Source organism: Cicer arietinum, chromosome 2 (genome assembly GCF_000331145.2).
Source record: "Cicer arietinum cultivar CDC Frontier isolate Library 1 chromosome 2, Cicar.CDCFrontier_v2.0, whole genome shotgun sequence".
NCBI classification, from domain to species: Eukaryota; Viridiplantae; Streptophyta; class Magnoliopsida; order Fabales; family Fabaceae; genus Cicer; species Cicer arietinum.
This window is the reverse complement of record NC_021161.2, coordinates 49,624,232-49,644,082: the sequence shown is the minus strand read 5'-3', so window position 1 is coordinate 49,644,082 and position 19,851 is coordinate 49,624,232. Positions and strand designations below refer to the sequence as shown.

Genomic DNA, 19,851 nt, shown 5'->3' with positions numbered 1-19,851 from the left:
GACCCCAACAGCTCCATGTTTGTAAGCTACATTGGGGCTGTTGTTCGTCAAAATGTCCCAATAACAATAGACAACTGGAGAGATAAGGCGTTGAAGGATGCCAAAGATATCATCTGGAATGACATTCAAGTAAATATTTTGATCTACTCTTTTGTCATTTATAATTTTTTTTCTGTAAAATACATTACTTATAATTGTTTTCATTGCAGACCACTTTTGTTCTTGATGAGGAACGAAAGTCATATGTTTTGAGAGTTGCTGGGAAAATCCATCGTGGATTTAGATCCCATCTCTCAAATTTCTATCTAAAAGATAGAGAAGGAAACACAAATGCTGAACCTCCAAAGATATATCAACATTATATATCAAAGGATGAATGGAGTGCATTTGTTTCCAAACGTTCTGACCCGGCGTTTGTCGTAAGTGATTAATTTATTAGCATTTGTGTTTTATTATTCATATTCGTAGCGTATTTTAAATTTTTACACAATTGCTATTTTTTTTTTATATAGAATATTAGTAAGGCAAATCGCGAACGGGCAAGCAACCCAAAACACCCATACAAGAAATCACGTATGGGATATGCACGCCTTGAACAAAAAATTGTAAGTAATTAAACATCACTTGTAATTTGTATTATAAACTATAGTGTGTAACTAATTTGTATTATTTTGTTTATGATTTTAACGAATAGAGAAAAGACACCCAAGCCGATCAACCCTTGGGTCGTCATATCTTATGGAAGGAAGCGCGTGTTAACAAAGAAGGAGTGGTTGATAATGAAAATGTCAAGAAAGTTGTAGAACTTTGTGTAAGTATATTATCACTTTAATATTTTTTAATATTGTATTTTAAAAATGCTATTGAACTTATCTTTTTAATGTTACATGTATTTTAGGAAACTATTGAACAAAGTTCTGAAACTCAAGAGGGCAACAAGGATACGTGCAGGGACATTCTTGGGAAAGTGTTTAATGTCCCTGAGTATTCCGGTCGAGTGAGGGGGAAAGGATTTGGCGTAACTCCCAAAAGCTTTTTTCCTCAAGAGAAGCGCCAAAAACCTTCCAACGAGGAAGTATTAGAGAAGCTCAGAATCTTATCGGAGCAAGTGGCACTCTTGGTGAATACGAATAAAGACAAGCAACTTCCGGTTCAGCTCCAACCTGAAATACAAATGGAGAGTGAAACCGGGAGTTGCAACGTCGGTTTGAAGAGTATTCCCGAGGTAATTAATTACTTACTACTTACTTGCTTATGTAATTACTTATGTATTAAACAAACTTATATATTAACTGTACTTATGTTTTAACTATTGATGTAGGGTGTCACTACATGTGTCCTATACTTGTCCTCGCCGACTCAACGGAAGGTGGGAAAAGGAATATTGCACAATACTTCGGGAGAAGTATTGCACAATATTCCGATCCCCGCGGGCCATGTCAAAGTATCGCCTACGGTTGCTTTCGAACCAACTGCACCGTTGCCCATACCGGACAACGATGGAGATATGAAGTTCTTAAGCGACGCTATTGGCAGTTACGTGGCATGGCCCACACACCTTGTTGCCCTCGAAAAAAAGATTCCCAAGGACAAATCAGTTACATCTCCCGAAAAGGTTTGTCACATTTATTGCCTAAGGTTTTTTATTTTTTCAGATTCAATAAACTAACATTTTACCTCATTTTTGTAGGTCCAAATAAATAAACCACCCCTACAGCCAAAAAAAGGCAGCAGACCTCAAAAATTGGAGGTTAATAGGGCTGCCAAACTACAAAGGCTGGAGGGTAATAAAGCTGCAAAACTTGCAGCAACAAAAAATCTGGATCGGGGAAAATCGGTCGCTGCTGCTGCTGCTCCTAATAAAAGTCAGCCACGCCTTGGTAAATACGGGGCGTGTCTTGACATCCAAATAAAAAGGAACATGGGCAGCAGCAACGATTCGCCCATTGTACAAATGAATCAAGACATCTTTGGAGATGAGTATATTGAATACCTCGAAAAGGAGCAAATGTACGATCTTCTCGAACATAAGGAGCTGAGTGTTACTGTAATCAGCTTGTACATAAGGTAAAAAATACTTTTAATTGCATTTATTTGTAATTAATTAAATGTATTGGTAATTAATCTAGTTTAAAATTTTCATTGAAGGTTTTTGTACGAGAAGGTCGTGTGCACGAGGAAACTGTCAAATAAATACTCATTCTTGTCTCCGCATAAGATGTCGATGTTCAAACTCGATCCAGACAATGTAAAACACTACATTGTAGATATGTTTTTAAGAAATAAAGAAAGTGATAAATTGTTCTTGGCACCATATAATTCAGGGTACGTAATTTTATCTTTTTTAATTGATGAGAATTTAATTTATTAGTTGTCTATAAACAAAATTGCTTAACCAATTTTTTGTTGTTGTAGGGCACATTGGGTGCTATTTGCAATCAATGCGGTCTCTGAAGTGATATACTATTTGGATCCCGTGCACGGCGATTACACCAATCACCCCGGAATAAAGAATATGCTCGACACGTAAGTAATATTCATTTATTTCTTACATATATATATTTATATATATATATATATAAATATATATATGTAAGAAATAAATGAATATTACTTACGTGTCGAGCATATTCTTTATTCCGGGGTGATTGGTGTAATCGCCGTGCACGGGATCCAAATAGTATATCACTTCAGAGACCGCATTGATTGCAAATAGCACCCAATGTGCCCTACAACAACAAAAAATTGGTTAAGCAATTTTGTTTATAGACAACTAATAAATTAAATTCTCATCAATTAAAAAAGATAAAATTACGTACCCTGAATTATATGGTGCCAAGAACAATTTATCACTTTCTTTATTTCTTAAAAACATATCTACAATGTAGTGTTTTACATTGTCTGGATCGAGTTTGAACATCGACATCTTATGCGGAGACAAGAATGAGTATTTATTTGACAGTTTCCTCGTGCACACGACCTTCTCGTACAAAAACCTTCAATGAAAATTTTAAACTAGATTAATTACCAATACATTTAATTAATTACAAATAAATGCAATTAAAAGTATTTTTTACCTTATGTACAAGCTGATTACAGTAACACTCAGCTCCTTATGTTCGAGAAGATCGTACATTTGCTCCTTTTCGAGGTACTCAATATACTCATCTCCAAAGATGTCTTGATTCATTTGTACAATGGGCGAATCGTTGCTGCTGCCCATGTTCCTTTTTATTTGGATGTCAAGACACGCCCCGTATTTACCAAGGCGTGGCTGACTTTTATTAGGAGCAGCAGCAGCAGCGACCGATTTTCCCCGATCCAGATTTTTTGTTGCTGCAAGTTTTGCAGCTTTATTACCCTCCAGCCTTTGTAGTTTGGCAGCCCTATTAACCTCCAATTTTTGAGGTCTGCTGCCTTTTTTTGGCTGTAGGGGTGGTTTATTTATTTGGACCTACAAAAATGAGGTAAAATGTTAGTTTATTGAATCTGAAAAAATAAAAAACCTTAGGCAATAAATGTGACAAACCTTTTCGGGAGATGTAACTGATTTGTCCTTGGGAATCTTTTTTTCGAGGGCAACAAGGTGTGTGGGCCATGCCACGTAACTGCCAATAGCGTCGCTTAAGAACTTCATATCTCCATCGTTGTCCGGTATGGGCAACGGTGCAGTTGGTTCGAAAGCAACCGTAGGCGATACTTTGACATGGCCCGCGGGGATCGGAATATTGTGCAATACTTCTCCCGAAGTATTGTACAATATTCCTTTTCCCACCTTCCGTTGAGTCGGCGAGGACAAGTATAGGACACATGTAGTGACACCCTACATCAATAGTTAAAACATAAGTACAGTTAATATATAAGTTTGTTTAATACATAAGTAATTACATAAGCAAGTAAGTAGTAAGTAATTAATTACCTCGGGAATACTCTTCAAACCGACGTTGCAACTCCCGGTTTCACTCTCCATTTGTATTTCAGGTTGGAGCTGAACCGGAAGTTGCTTGTCTTTATTCGTATTCACCAAGAGTGCCACTTGCTCCGATAAGATTCTGAGCTTCTCTAATACTTCCTCGTTGGAAGGTTTTTGGCGCTTCTCTTGAGGAAAAAAGCTTTTGGGAGTTACGCCAAATCCTTTCCCCCTCACTCGACCGGAATACTCAGGGACATTAAACACTTTCCCAAGAATGTCCCTGCACGTATCCTTGTTGCCCTCTTGAGTTTCAGAACTTTGTTCAATAGTTTCCTAAAATACATGTAACATTAAAAAGATAAGTTCAATAGCATTTTTAAAATACAATATTAAAAAATATTAAAGTGATAATATACTTACACAAAGTTCTACAACTTTCTTGACATTTTCATTATCAACCACTCCTTCTTTGTTAACACGCGCTTCCTTCCATAAGATATGACGACCCAAGGGTTGATCGGCTTGGGTGTCTTTTCTCTATTCGTTAAAATCATAAACAAAATAATACAAATTAGTTACACACTATAGTTTATAATACAAATTACTTCATTATATAAAAGTGATGTTTAATTACTTACAATTTGTTGTTCAAGGCGTGCATATCCCAAAAGTATTGTGATAAAGACAATGATAACAATATTTTTAATCCAATAAACAATGATAACAATGTTTTTAATGTCATCCCAACCCAAATAAACCAAACACAAAAATAAAATAAAGAGACATTTTACAGCGCTTATTTTAAAAACCGCTGTAAAAGATCCTTTTAAAAATAAAATAATGAGTGTTTTATACCTTTTACAGTGCTTTTCATAAAAAGCGCTGTAAACGACCCTTTTGAAAATAAGTAAAAAAGACATTTTACAGCGCTTATTTGACAAAGCGCTGTAAAAAAGCTTTAAAAATAATATTCATCAGACACCTAACATGACTATCTCTAACAGGAATTTCTTCAAACACCTTGTACGCATCATGGGAATCCCCAAAAACACATTGTTAACAAAAACATCAGACACAAACCCATTTTTCGCAACATGTCAATGATCCTGAATACCAAGTTTCTATTTAAGAAGGAAAGAGAATGTAAAAGATAAAAAGGGTGTTGAGGTGGAGATTGAATTGTGAAAGAGTAAGCTTTGATGTTTGTGAAGAAGATGCATAAAAGGAGAAGAGATTTTGGTGGTGACCAGTTATGTGGGTTTTGCATGCATGTTGAGCTTGTTTTAAAAATAACATAACATAACAAAACAAAAAAACAATAAGGCCTTTTATAGCGCTCATTTAGAAAAGCGTTGTAAAAGGCTTAAAAAAAACATTCATATACCATAATAAAGCAAGGAGGTCTTTTACAACGCTTATTGGGAGAAGCGCAGTAAAAGGCTTTAAAAAACATTCATATAACATAATAACACACGGAGATCTTTTACAGCGCTTATTGGGAAAAGCGCTGTAAAAGAGCCTTTTAAAAATTTAACTAAAGACGCCTTTTAGAGCGCTTTGCAAAAGAAGCGCTGTAAAAGGCTTATAAAAAGCGCTGTAAAAGGGTTACGTATATATAACAGTTACCTCTTCAGTTTCCTCTTCATTACGTAAACTTCACTATCATCTCAACCTTCATCGTTCTTCTCTTCTTTTGCAAACCCTATCATCCCGTCCATTACGAACCTTATTTCCACGATCATCTCCTTCATTTCGAACCTTATTTCCATCCAAGATCATCTCTCCCATTTCACACAATATATTTTTATTGAAATACGTAACCCTCATTACGTATTTCTTCAATATCGTATTTCTTTGAACCATATTTCTGTGAACTTTCTGCGTTCCCTCTTTTCTTTACATTTCATCTTTCTTCGAACCATTATTCAAGTATTGATGTTATAAATTGTTTGTAATCATTAAAATGCATGTTGAGCTTTTTTTAAGATATACTGATACATGTTGAGGTTGTTTATAATAATGCATGATCCATGTTGAGCTTGTTGATGTTATACTAAACTGCATGTTGAACTTGTTGTAGTTAAATGGATACAAACAAAGATATAGAAGTTCAAAATGAAGAAGTTGGCACCTCCAAGACTTATGAAAAAGAAGTCAAACGTGGTGCAACTATAATGCAAAAGGTGATTAAAGCAAGGAGTAGTGGGATTAAATTTGAGGTATACTATACTTTGTTTGCTGTGTGATTTTTATCTTTTTTTAGGGTTTAGGGCATGTACTTACTATATGAGTTTATTAGGTTGGCTGGAACGAGAGTGGTCAGCCAGTTGACCCCAACAGCTCCATGTTTGTAAGCTATATTGGGGCTGTTGTTCGTCAAAATGTCCCAATAACAATAGACAACTGGAGAGATAAGGCGTTGAAGGATGCCAAAGATATCATATGGAATGACATTCAAGTAAATATTTTGATCTACTCTTTTGTCATTTATAATTTTTTTTCTGTAAAATACATTACTTATAATTGTTTTCATTGCAGACCACTTTTGTTCTTGATGAGGAACGAAAGTCATATGTTTTGAGAGTTGCTGGGAAAATCCATCGTGGATTTAGATCCCATCTCTCAAATTTCTATCTAAAAGATAGAGAAGGAAACACAAATGCTGAACCTCCAAAGATATATCAACATTATATATCAAAGGATGAATGGAGTGCATTTGTTTCCAAACGTTCTGACCCGGCGTTTGTCGTAAGTGATTAATTTATTAGCATTTGTGTTTTATTATTCATATTCGTAGCGTATTTTAACTTTTTACACAATTGCTATTTTTTTTTTATATAGAATATTAGTAAGGCAAATCGCGAACGGGCAAGCAACCCAAAACACCCATACAAGAAATCACGTATGGGATATGCACGCCTTGAACAACAAATTGTAAGTAATTAAACATCACTTTTATATAATGAAGTAATTTGTATTATAAACTATAGTGTGTAACTAATTTGTATTATTTTGTTTATGATTTTAACGAATAGAGAAAAGACACCCAAGCCGATCAACCCTTGGGTCGTCATATATTGTGGAAGGAAGCGCGTGTTAATAAAGAAGGAGTGGTTGATAATGAAAATGTCAAGAAAGTTGTAGAACTTTGTGTAAGTATATTATCACTTTAATATTTTTTAATATTGTATTTTAAAAATGCTATTGAACTTATCTTTTTAATGTTACATGTATTTTAGGAAATTATTGAACAAAGTTCTGAAACTCAAGAGGGTAACAAGAATACTTGCAGGGACATTTTTGGGAAAGTGTTTAATGTCCCTGAGTATTCCGGTCGAGTGAGGGGGAAAGGATTTGGCGTAACTCCCAAAAGCTTTTTTCCTCAAGAGAAGCGCCAAAAACCTTCCAACGAGGAAGTATTAGAGAAGCTCAGAATCCTATCAGAGCAAGTGGCACTCTTGGTGAATACGAATAAAGACAAGCAACTTCCGGTTCAGCTCCAACCTAAAATACAAATGGAGAGTGAAACCGGAAGCTGCAACATCGGTTTGAAAAGTATTCCCGAGGTAATTAATTACTTACTACTTACTTGCTTATGTAATTACTTATGTATTAAACAAACTTATATATTAACTGTACTTATGTTTTAACTATTGATGTAGGGTGTCACTACATGTGTCCTATACTTGTCCTCGCCTACTCTATGGAAGGTGGAAAAAGGAATATTGTACAATACTTCGGGAGAAGTATTGCACAATATTCCGATCCCCGCGGGCCATGTCAAAGTATCGTCTACTGTTGCTTTCGAACCAACTGCACTGTTGCCCATACCGGACAACGATGGAGATATGAAGTTCTTAAGCGACGCTATTGGCAGTTACGTGGCATGGCCCACACACCTTGTTGCCCTCGAAAAAAAGATTCCCAAGGACAAATCAGTTACATCTCCCGAAAAGGTTTGTCACATTTATTGCCTAAGGTTTTTTATTTTTTCAGATTCAATAAACTAACATTTTACCTCATTTTTGTAGGTCCAAATAAATAAACCACCCCTACAGCCAAAAAAAGGCAGCAAACCTCAAAAATTGGAGGTTAATAGGGCTGCCAAACTACAAAGGCTGGAGGGTAATAAAGCTGCCAAACTTGCAGCAACAAAAAATCTGGATCGGGGAAAATCGGTCGCTGCTGCTGCTGCTCCTAATAAAAGTCAGCCACGCCTTGGTAAATACGGGGCGTGTCTTGACATCCAAATAAAAAGGAACATGGGCAGCAGCAACGATTCGCCCATCGTACACATGAATAAAGACATTTTTGGAGATGAGTATATTGAATACCTCGAAAAGGAGCACATGTACGAACTTCTCGAACATAAGGAGCTGAGTGTTACTGTAATCAGCTTGTACATAAGGTAAAAAATACTTTTAATTGCATTTATTTGTAATTAATTAAATGTATTGGTAATTAATCTAGTTTAAAATTTTCATTGAAGGTTTTTGTACGAGAAGGTCGTGTGCACGAGGAAATTGTCAAATAAATACTCATTCTTGTCTCCGCATAAGATGTCGATGTGGAAACTCGATCCAGACAATGTAAAAAAATACATTGTAGATATGTTTTTAGGAAATATAGAAAATGATAAATTGTTCTTGGCACCATATAATTCAGGGTACGTAATTTTATCTTTTTTAATTGATGAGAATTTAATTCAGGGTAAACAAAATTGCTTAACCAATTTTTTGTTGTTGTAGGACACATTGGGTGCTATTTGCAATCAATGCGGTATCTGAAGTTATATACTATTTGGATCCCGTGCACGGCAATTACAACAATCACCCCGAAATAAAGACTATGCTCGACACGTAAGTAATATTCATTTATTTCTTACATATATATATATAGAGATTGTTCATGCTCTAATAATCACATTTATACATTCGATAGTGCCTTAAAAGTTTATCGAGCTCAAAGAGGTGCTAAAGTGTCGAAGAAGAAGTCTAATAACATTACATGGATCCCAATAAAGTGCCCTCGTCAAACAAATAACATCGATTGTGGGTACTACGTATTGAGATTCATGAAGGAGATTGTTGAGAAGAATAAAACTATTATCCCAGAAACGGTACGGTATTTGCATTATATGATTTTCATATATAAATTATCTATATATTTGATACTAACTTAATATAATATGTTCAATTTTTATATTGCAGTACTTTGCCAATTCCAGTCCATCATATTCTGAGGAAGATCTGATGGAATTAAAGGAAGACTGGTGTCAGTATGTGCTTGACATGCAAATTATTTGATTTTCTGGGAAATAGCTTGCTGCTGGGCAAGGGATCTGAATATTATATGGTAGCTAGTGCATATTATGTATATTCTGTTAGTTATTATATGTAAATGATCATAAGACGCAATATATGAACATGCATATGGATCTGAATGTAGTTGAGGTTGTAAATTAGGTTGTATATTAGGTTGTATGTATGTATCTGAATGTAGTTAATTAGGTTGTATATATGTATCTGAATGTAGTTAATTAGGTTGTAAATTACAGAGTTACATATATGTTAATTAAGTTACAGAGTTCTGATTTCTGATTGTGTGAACTGCTTATGGTATTTGAATATGTTTTGTTGTTGTGTGCACTGATTGTGAAGTGATTATGGATCAAAATAATTTTGGATACAAAGATAAAAGACAGCGTTTTCTAAAAAAAATGTCATAAAAAGCTAAAAAGCGCTTTTCATTTGAAATAAATAATTTACAGCGTTTAAAAAAAAAACACACATTTTACAGCGCTTTTTTTAAAAAGCGCTGTAAAAGGTTGTTGTAAAGCGCTTTAATGGTGTACATTTTACAGCGCTTTCTCTAAAAAGCGCTGTAAAATGCAGACCCATAATATGAAAATTATGGGTGGGCATTTTACATCGCTTGTGTTAAAAAGCGCTCTAAAAGCAGACTCATATCTCATATAATGGGGTGCATGTTACAGCGCTTTTTTGAAGAAGCGCTGTAAAATGTGCATAACAAGCGTGCATTATATTTACATGTTTTATAGCGTTTTTTTAAAAGCGTTGTTGTATCATTTACAGCGCTCGATTCCACAGCGCTTGTTTTTTTGAAAAAGCGCTGTAAAAGAATTAAAAAAAGCGCTGTAAAATGCAGTTTTTCGCGTAGTGTGAATTGGAGAATAAAAATGGAAGGGAAAAATGAAGTTGGATGAAATTTATTAAGATGCAGAAGAAGATAATTAAGAAAATGATGATGAAAACTATGCATTTTCTAATAATAGAAAGAAGAGGAGGAAGGGGTTGAAGATTGAATAATCCTAACGGATTTAAGAAACACATGTATTTTTATAATAAAAACACCGAAAAAAAGTAATGCTATGGATATTCATATATACTATAATATAAAGGGTAATTCTATAAATGAAAGTCTTAAAGTGTCTATCAGATATTTGAATTATATTTTGTGCAAATTCCATGTGAATTCATATAAATGTAAAATTAAAAGAAGAACGTTACACTATTATATTATTATGATAGCGAACAAATTAATATTAAATTAAAATAAAAAAAATAATATAAAAGAGAAGAATAAAATTATTTATTTATCTGTGACTTTGTTTATTTTTTTGAAAATATAAACGAAACCACACATAAATAATTTTATGATAAACAAGGCTACAGATAAATAATATTAAACAATTTTTGTGATAAACTATAAATGAAAATTTGGTTTGAATAATTTATCAATAAAACTCATTTTTAAATATTTTATCATTTGGTTTTAATATATTTTGGATCGTAAAATTTTATATTTAAATTGAGAAATTATTTTGAATAATTTATCATAAAAATTATTTTTGAGATGTATCATTTTTTTTAAAAAAAATTGATTTTATATTGTGTTTAAATTTCTAACAAGGAACATTCAATTATTAAATATCAAAATTACTTTTTTAATCTTTTACAAATGATATTGTAATTCTTCTCCTTATTTGCAGTAGATTATTATAAAAATTATATCTAGAAATATTAAATTATTTTTAATAGATTAAAATTATTTTAAAAATATGATTTATTTTTCTATTTTGAAAAAAAAAACAAATTTGCCATCTTTATTTTATCACTTTTGTAAGAGTCATGCTACTTAATATTAAACGAGAAAATTCTAATGTAAACTCATTTTAACTTGGAAAATGTTCACGTTAATTTATTTTAAATAATTAGTTGATGTTGGACAACAAATCGTGTCGATATTTTATTAAACTTGATGTTTGTATATATTTTTTTAAAAGAATTTACATGAACATTGATCCAACCAAAATAAGTTAAAGTCACTATCAACCCGATCTTAATTAAAAGGAATTTTACTAAAGCAAATAGAATTAATAAGTAAAAATTACTATTTTTAAAATAAATGAGTCGTATTATAAAATTTAAGGTGTCAAAATCGTAATTTTTGGAAAAACCTTCGGAGGAGGGTTCTTAGAAAGCATCTTACCTTATTTTGTTTTATAATAACCGATCAATTAATGTCTTAATTGTTGAGAATCTAAAATAACTTTTGGCTGGCATGTGCAATTTACTCAAGTGCTACTCAAACTTTTATATCAATTTCCATGCTTAATTTGATTCCAAATGTTCTAAAAGTTTCCTTTTGTCAAGTTAGTTTATTAAACAACTTTTTAGTAATAATAAATTGCACGCATCTTCATTATGTAATAGTGATGTCCTACAAAATTCCAAATTCTTGTGCTTGTGTACCTAACTTTTACCATGGTAATGCCAATTTTTTAAAATCAAAACAAAGTTTTTCCTAATTATTTTTTAATTTGATTTTTTTTATAGTTCATTTTAAATGCTATCTGGATAGATAATAACTTAACACTATTGATATAAATAAAATTCACACAAATATTTATTGATAAAAACTAAAAAGAAAATCAACAAATTCCAAAACAACAAACAAAACAACATTGTATTCAAATAACGAAAATATATAAAATCTCTAAAGAAAATTGAACATGTGTAGTAACCATTTGTTTTGATAAATTGAAAGAAAAAACAATATTGCAAATAGATGATTTTGATCCAAATAATAGTTTTAAACTTTGCTCTGCACTGTCAGGTGAATTTGGATGTGAGACAAGGCGAATGAATTTGGATATGAAAACTTTTATTTAATGGGAAGATATTCATATGGGAAAATGGACTTACACTGTAAGAGAAGATGGTTGGTATGAGTGTGAGAAAAAAAAGTTTCATATTAGATTAAAACATAGATATATCACAATATATAAATGAGAAAATTTATAAAATTGTTGTTTTAAGATTTTGTAGTAAATATATAACGTATCAAAAAGGAAGATTCTATATTTTCTTATTAAATTTGAAAAAAGTAAAAAGTAGTTAACAATTGTTTTCAAAAGAAAAATTAGTTTATAATTATCATTTATTTTTTGTTTGTTTTTGTTTAGCAATTCCTTTATAATGAATATATCCAAGTAAAAGAGATGTTAAAGGGGCCATCTCAAATTTGTAGAAAACAGGTAACCACAACAATTGGGCTTAACAATTCCGTCAAATTAAAAAATTAATAGTATATTATTACTATCCACACTACAACATTTTTTAAAATGCACCTTTCTACTCATTTCCGAAATCCCCTCCCACTTGCCTTTTCATGTCTTTCTTGTGTGAGTTAACATCCCCTCAAATACTTGAGATTTCATTTAAAAAAAAAAATAATAATTTTTTTTAATATTTTAATTTCTAAATTATTTTTTTCTCTAATTTTTTTTTTATCATTCGTTAAGTACTCGAGTGTTCATTCATAAGAGCTAAAAAATATTATTTAATATTTTAATTATTAAATAATTTATTTATTTTTCTATTACAAATAAATATTCAAATATTTAACGCATTCAAATAACTATTTGATTCTAAACTCCTTTTGTTTTTCCACACTTCGCACCTTTGAGAATACAACTGTATTTAGAAAACAAAATTCTATAATACAAAATTATTTCAAAAATAAATTTCAAGAAACTCTTAATTTTTCAAATAACTATTCTAAAATAAATATTTAATTTTGAAATTTATTATAATATACTTTTTGTTTTTCCACACTTCGCACCTTTGAGAATACAACTGTATTTAGAAAACAAAATTCTATAATACAAAATTATTTCAAAAATAAATTTCAAGAAACTCTTAATTTTTCAAATAACTATTCTAAAATAAATATTTAATTTTGAAATTTATTATGATATACTTGACTGCAATGAAATAAAACAAAAAATTATATACCTGAAAAAATTATATATTTAATTTTAATTTAAAATCAGATATATCAATTATATAATTGCCATTTTGTTTATATTTTATTTCAAGCTAATCTTATTTTTGAGGGAAATGTATATGCCACTTTTGTACCTAGTTTTCCAAAATACCCCACTTTAAAAAAAAAAAACGACATTATCCTACTTTTTCTCTCCAGTTGCTCATTGCAACTGGTGAGCAACTGGAGATGCGATCATGTGAAGAACAAAAAATTTATACTTTTGTAGATGGTCGCAACAACAAATTGTGGTCTTAGAACTCAACTCGCCGGAAAACCAAGCCAGACTTGCTCGTCTGAATTCACAGTGAGAAATTACAACTTTTCCTTCTTTTCCGTATTTTCCTTCCTAGAGCGAGGATACGATTCCAGCGTGATTTCCAGTAGCCGCTCCTGCAAGCAAAAGGCAACGCACTCTAATGCGGCACGATTTTCCTAATATTATTTTTAATATTAGAATATCTCGTTTAGGTTAGCTACTAATTGAGTTTGCTAGGGTTAGTGAGTTAATGTTAACTCTAGAGTTTTATAATCTTTTAGCTGTAAAATTTAAATTAAGCTCTCTAATAACATCCTTAATAATAGGAATATATATATGCAGCAACTAATTTAATGTGACGTTGAATCGTATAGTTCACTTGATTGATTCTGATAGCCATTACTTTTGTAACCGCTTAGGAAAATAAAATTGATTCAGATATGTTTGGATTGATGATATAGAATAAGATGGTATAGGAGTAATGAAAAGAACTTTTAAGCATATGCTCAAATTCTTAATTTAATCTTCTAAAACTTCAACGCCATATATTCAAAAGCTTGCTGCTTTCCATTGCTAAGTATCGTAGACAGAGAAAAATTGTTAGTTATAAGTCAATTTTTTTTTTATTTTTAATAGAATTACTTATCTTGTTTATATATTATTACTGTTGTCATTTTTTAATTTATCTCATCTATTTTTTTATATGGAATAAATAACTAATATTATTATTAAAAAACAACAATTAATTGTTATTTTGATCATTTTATATTTTATTTCGTCAATTTATTTTTTATATATTTGCAATATTTTTTCAATATCCGTAAATATTAATTATTTTTTATTATACTACTTTAAATATGAAATATTATACAATCTTGTGATTTTTTTATATTCTTAATAAAATATAATTTAATTACAAAGTAAGATATTATTTACCTTGTTTATGCAAAATGAAATATTTTTCTTAATTCGTGTGCAATTTGCCCAAATGATATATATTTTGAAATAAATAATATAATCTCTTTAATTATTATTATAAAAAATTTATCTAAAATCTTAATTATTACGATAAACAATATTTAATTATTTTTGAACTGTTTAAAGTTATTATTCGTACACACTTTTCACTTATTTTAGAAATATTTAATGAAGAGTGTTGAACGTTAAATAAATAATACATTTTAATAAGTTTAAATTTTGTATTCCATAAAATTAAAAAAATTAATTATGTTTAAGTGAATTGTAATTTACTAAATAGTTGAGTTTATTAATTACCATAAAGGTAGTTGTTTTTATAATAGCGGTTAAAAGAAGAAATAATTTTACCAAATTATTATTGATTTACTATTGATTTTTTATGTAGATAAAATAGTAAAAACTAATAAAGACTTGTTTGTTGCAAATAGCTGGTTGGGTTTACCAATGAAGAAAGCAAATAGGACTGTTGGGAACAAGAGGATGTGTGAGACTTTATTTATTTTCCGAATCAGGTACGTGGTCCTTCCCTGAAATGTATTAACACGGTTTAACTTTGATGCGTGAAAACAGCCAGGTATAAATCCACTCAAAGTTTTTATCCTTCTCGAGCTTCGATTTCATACCTTAAAGGAGATTCGAGAAAAGATAGAATAGGAAGACGTGTTTCCAGAACAAACAAGATACCAGGTTGATGCCAAGTATTCCACCACTTGACTGAAGACTTAATTATTGGTATATCGATCGCTCCAGCACGGATTGAAATAGGAGCCGGTTTGACAGGAAGCTTTTGAAAACGCAGTGCACCCAGGTAAATCAGAAACGAATCTTATTCTTCTATTATTATTAAAAAACTGGTATTAAATTTTAGTCACTATTATAAATAAAAATTAATTATTTTATAATTAATTTATAACTAAAATGACTAAAATGTCCATATTAAAACTAAAGAATTACAAGAATACTTAAACCTAATTCAATTTTCTCTTTCTTCTTCTCTCTTCCCGCCTCTCTCTTTCTCTGTTCTCTTCTCTGATTCTCTCCCTCTTGCTTACAAGTTACAGCCTTCCTCTCTTCCATAATCAGATTCACGAATCAATCACGACAAACGCCTCTGCTCCTCTGCCAAATCCCCAATCGCTCCCCTGCGGCGGCCGCCTCTGCCTGACTGCCTTCGTGGCCGTTCCGCCCGTTCGTCGCTCTCGGGCCTGTTCGCTGCAACTCTCCAGATCGCCTCTGCCTGTCTGCTTTGTTCGCTGCAACTCTCAAAAGGTTCGAATTTCTATTTTCGTATTGCTGATTTTTGTTAGTTAGTGCTGATTTTTGTTAGGTTTGATTTATGTTAGCATGAAATTTAAAGCTTACATTGTTAGTGTTGAGTTTGAAGCTTTGATTTGGAGTTTCAATTAAACGCTTATTTTTTTTAGAGTTTTTGTGTTGCACATAAGTTGTTTGATTTTATGTCAATATAAAGTGTTTGAGTTTTTTTGTCGCACATAAGGTGTTTGATTTTATATTTATATGAAGTGTTTGAGTTTTTTTGTCGCACATAAGGTGTTTGATTTTATGTCCATATGAAGTGCTTGAGTTTTTTTGTTGCGTATAAGGTGTTTGCATTTCATTTTGATTCAGGAATGGCAGAGAAAAAGCCAGTGATTGGCGTCTCATGGCAACCACAATTTACTATTCCATCTCGATCAAAGGCTACAGATGATGCATCTCATGCCAAATCTCAAACCAAGGCACCAAGTAGCACCCTTTGGAAACCCAATTCAGAATTGGTCAATGGGCTGTTTGTTCCTCCGAACGATCCAAGAAAATTAAACAAGTTAATGAGAGAGCAAGCTAAGGATACTGCTGGGAAAAGTTGGTATGCAATAGATTATGATCTAAAGCAAGTTACTGTTTGTGAATGCAACCAAAGTAGAAATATTTTGTTTAATTGTTTGTCTATATCTTTTTTACACTACTTAACTGTGCATTTAGCAGTAGGTGTTTTTTTAATCAATATAAGTTTATTCATCTGAATTTAGTTATATATTTCCTTTGATTTCTCTCTGAGTTTTTTATTTGTTGGAAACCATCTTTGAAATTATCTAATTTTATTTAAATCTTTACCAGGTTTGATATGCCGGCTCACACCATCACCCCTGAGTTGCAGAGAGAGCTGAAGTTACTGAATGTAATTGAATTTGACATTATCTTCTATCCCCTTCCCCCAAGATGACGTGGAATATATTCATTTTCAATATGATGATGTGATATGTCCTTTGATTAAGCTGATAAGTATCACATACGTGTGCACTAGCATCCTAGACGACAAGAAAGAATGAAAAACGAGTGTAGGATACTGCTTTTCTGCAGAGATGAAAATTTAGGAGAGTAGTTTTTTCGAAGGTTTTCCATAATCTATATACTGAATTTATAATATTGTTGGTTAGAATATTGATGTCAGCCTTCAAAGCCTTTTGGAGATTTTCTTTACATTGTGACATAAACTACAACATGGAGGTGTAAATTGAGAGCGTATTAGGAAATGTTTAGACCATTGTTCATTGGTTCGTGTCAAAATATTTTAATATAATTGTAGACATTTCTACAATATTTTCTAACTTTGATATAAATTATCCATCAATTTGTGTCAAGCTATTTAATTTTATTGTGGACACAATTTCAAATGCCTTCATTTCTGGGAAATATGATTCTTACACTTTAATATGTATATATTGGTTTATGTTCACAGTTGAGGGACGTCCTTGATCCAAAACGGCACTACAAGAGGTGTGAGTCAAAAAAGAAGGCTCTTCCAAAGTATTTTCAGGCAAGTTCAGGGTTGTTTAATATTCCATTAAAATTTGATTTCTGATGAACATCTTTAAGATTTTGTCGATTTTGTCGTCATTTGAATATGAACAGGTGGGAACAATTGAAGAAACTTCAATAGACTACTTCTCTGGAAGATTACATAAGAAAGAGAGGAAAGCAACACTTGCTGAAGAGTTCCTTTCTGATCAAAACCTTGCAGCTTACAGGTAACTTAAGCAGGGGAAGACATGCTTGCTTGGTTACGTTCGAAATAGCATTCAATGCACATTAAAAAAAGCGTGTCTGTATTGATATTAGAAAGTTGTTCCTTGATATTAGAAAACGTTTTTTTTTTCTTTTCTAGGAAGCGGAAGGTTCGAGAAATTGAAGAGCACAGACAACCAGGCGGGAATGAAAAGTGGAAGATCAAAGGTCAGAGTTCTCGTAAGCGCGCAAAAGAAAAGAGAAAGTACTGAATTTTACACACTTTTTGAATTTAACCCGTGACGTTTGAAGTTCATTACATGGTGTACTCTTATTTCCTTTTGTTCTTGTTTTTTTAAATTCAGACAATAACCATTTACTAGATAGATCCTTTTTTTCATATATAAATTTTTTAAGCTTGTTTTGAAATATTTCTTGTCATGATCAAAGCTTCATTTAACTCTTTTTGTTCTTCCATTTTAATGCTCTTACATTTTTCTTTGGTTTACTTTAAACACAAATATGTTCAGCTTAATTCTTTATGTCTTTTAAACTTTCTGTGTGTTATCACATGGCCCATGTACTATTTAAGTCTCAATTTTTTGTTGATATAAACTAGTTATATTTTTTATTATATGATAAAATATTGGCATGTTGATATTGTTGATGTCACCGAATCATTAGTGGAATTTCATCTTATGAAGAATTAAAACTGTTGTCTGGGTTGTGATATCTCAACATTTAATTTTATATGCTTTAGTGCCTCAGAAGACGCAGGTTTTTGTCTCATGAGTTTGGCTTATGGATAAAAAAATAAGGTTTTGTCTCAATTCATTGCATATTTTGATGATCTTTTCCTCCACATGCTGCCCCCTTTTATTTGTCTCAACATATTTTTATTTGTTTTGATTAGTCACGTGGATTGCAATGTGTGTCTTGTCTTGCTTACTATGCTATTATTATACTCATTTATAAACTATGGGATCTGCTTGTGGCATAGTATTATTATTGAATATTAAATAAGTTTTTAATTTATATAAAATTATTTTATTTTATTTTTAGTTTCTATTAAAAAATGTAATGTACTTTTTATTTTTATAAATATCATTGTTTTTAATTTTAGTTCAGGCAATAGAGACTTAAATTAAAAAAAATTGTTATATTGAGGAGGTAATCAAATTTTTATTTTAGGCTTATGAAATTTCTTGTCTGATAATGTTGAGATGTCCTACACTACCTCTCTTGTCATTCAAAAAAGTAATCATTGAGTTTACCTTTTCATATATGGGGTATATAAATTATTCTGTGTTTCTAGCTAAATCAATATATATAAAAGGATTGTATATTGGAAAAAAATTGAACAAATTGTTTGTGCCCTAAAACATGTGTATTTCATGTTCAATTATTTGTGGGACATTTTGTTTCTTTTGTGTTTGCTATTTGTTTTGGATTTCTGGGATTTGGTAGTGCATGTTGAACTGTGTTCCTTGCAACACCTTCATTTGTTTTCTTGTCCATTGTGAATGATTGGACAAATCTATCTTTCCATTCTTTGTATTATCCTTCCTTTTTATTTGGGAGTTTTTTTGTTGTTGTAAGAACTTATGATGCTATAATGCTTCACATGATTGGTGTAATGATGGTAGTACATATAGGTACATGTCTCCATTTGTGAGTACATTGCCCTTGATTTTCTCAAATTAAAGCATACTTAAATTTTGTGCATATTAGTAATGTTATAAAAGGAAGCTTGCCTATGCCGCGAACTTAAAGAATCCATGTAGTCAAAGAAAGTCGACATTTTCTTATTATCTAACTTATTGACTCCATGGATTTTGACTAGAAGGATATCCAGATTCATGGCATGCTTTCATCTATTTTGATATGCTCAATTCTCATTTGTATTTGTTATTAATCCTTGTATGTGTTACATTATACATTTTGGACAATTGTGCTCATGTTGAGAGGTACGGTTTGGGACATATTTTGTTTCTTAACATGTTTTGTCAAGCACCAAATTTTAGTGATTTTTTTGTTTCAAATTGGTTGTTATGTCGATCAATATATTATATTTGTTATTTGATCTTAATTTCTTTTTGCACCTTATACATGGAAGCTACACGTTTCTTTTTAAACTTAATTATATTTTAGGTTTCTTTATTTTATCACACTCGAAAATAGTTTCACCTTTATAAAATTGAACTTTTGTCCTTTAATTTTTACATTTGTTTGCATTTTTTATTCCAACTTAAATTTTAAATCCCGAAAATGGAGTTTTTCGCCCAAATAACAGTTATTTACCGATCCAATTGTTTATTTGAATAGAAGAAAATATCTAAGGCAA

General features: G+C 31.3%; 1 protein-coding gene across 1 annotated transcript; it reads left to right on the top strand.

Annotated features, from left to right (window-relative positions):
- Nucleotides 1–15,523: 15,523 nt before the first annotated feature.
- LOC101505623 (rRNA-processing protein fcf2-like) lies at nucleotides 15,524–17,970 on the top strand. The gene is made up of 6 exons (XM_004491186.4): nucleotides 15,524–15,770; nucleotides 16,131–16,368; nucleotides 16,620–16,680; nucleotides 17,242–17,319; nucleotides 17,415–17,530; nucleotides 17,668–17,970. The coding sequence occupies exons 2-6, from the start codon at nucleotides 16,133–16,135 to the stop codon at nucleotides 17,777–17,779; spliced, it is 603 nt and encodes a 200-aa protein (XP_004491243.1). The 5' UTR covers nucleotides 15,524–15,770; nucleotides 16,131–16,132; the 3' UTR covers nucleotides 17,780–17,970.
- The last annotated feature ends 1,881 nt before the right edge of the window (nucleotides 17,971–19,851 follow it).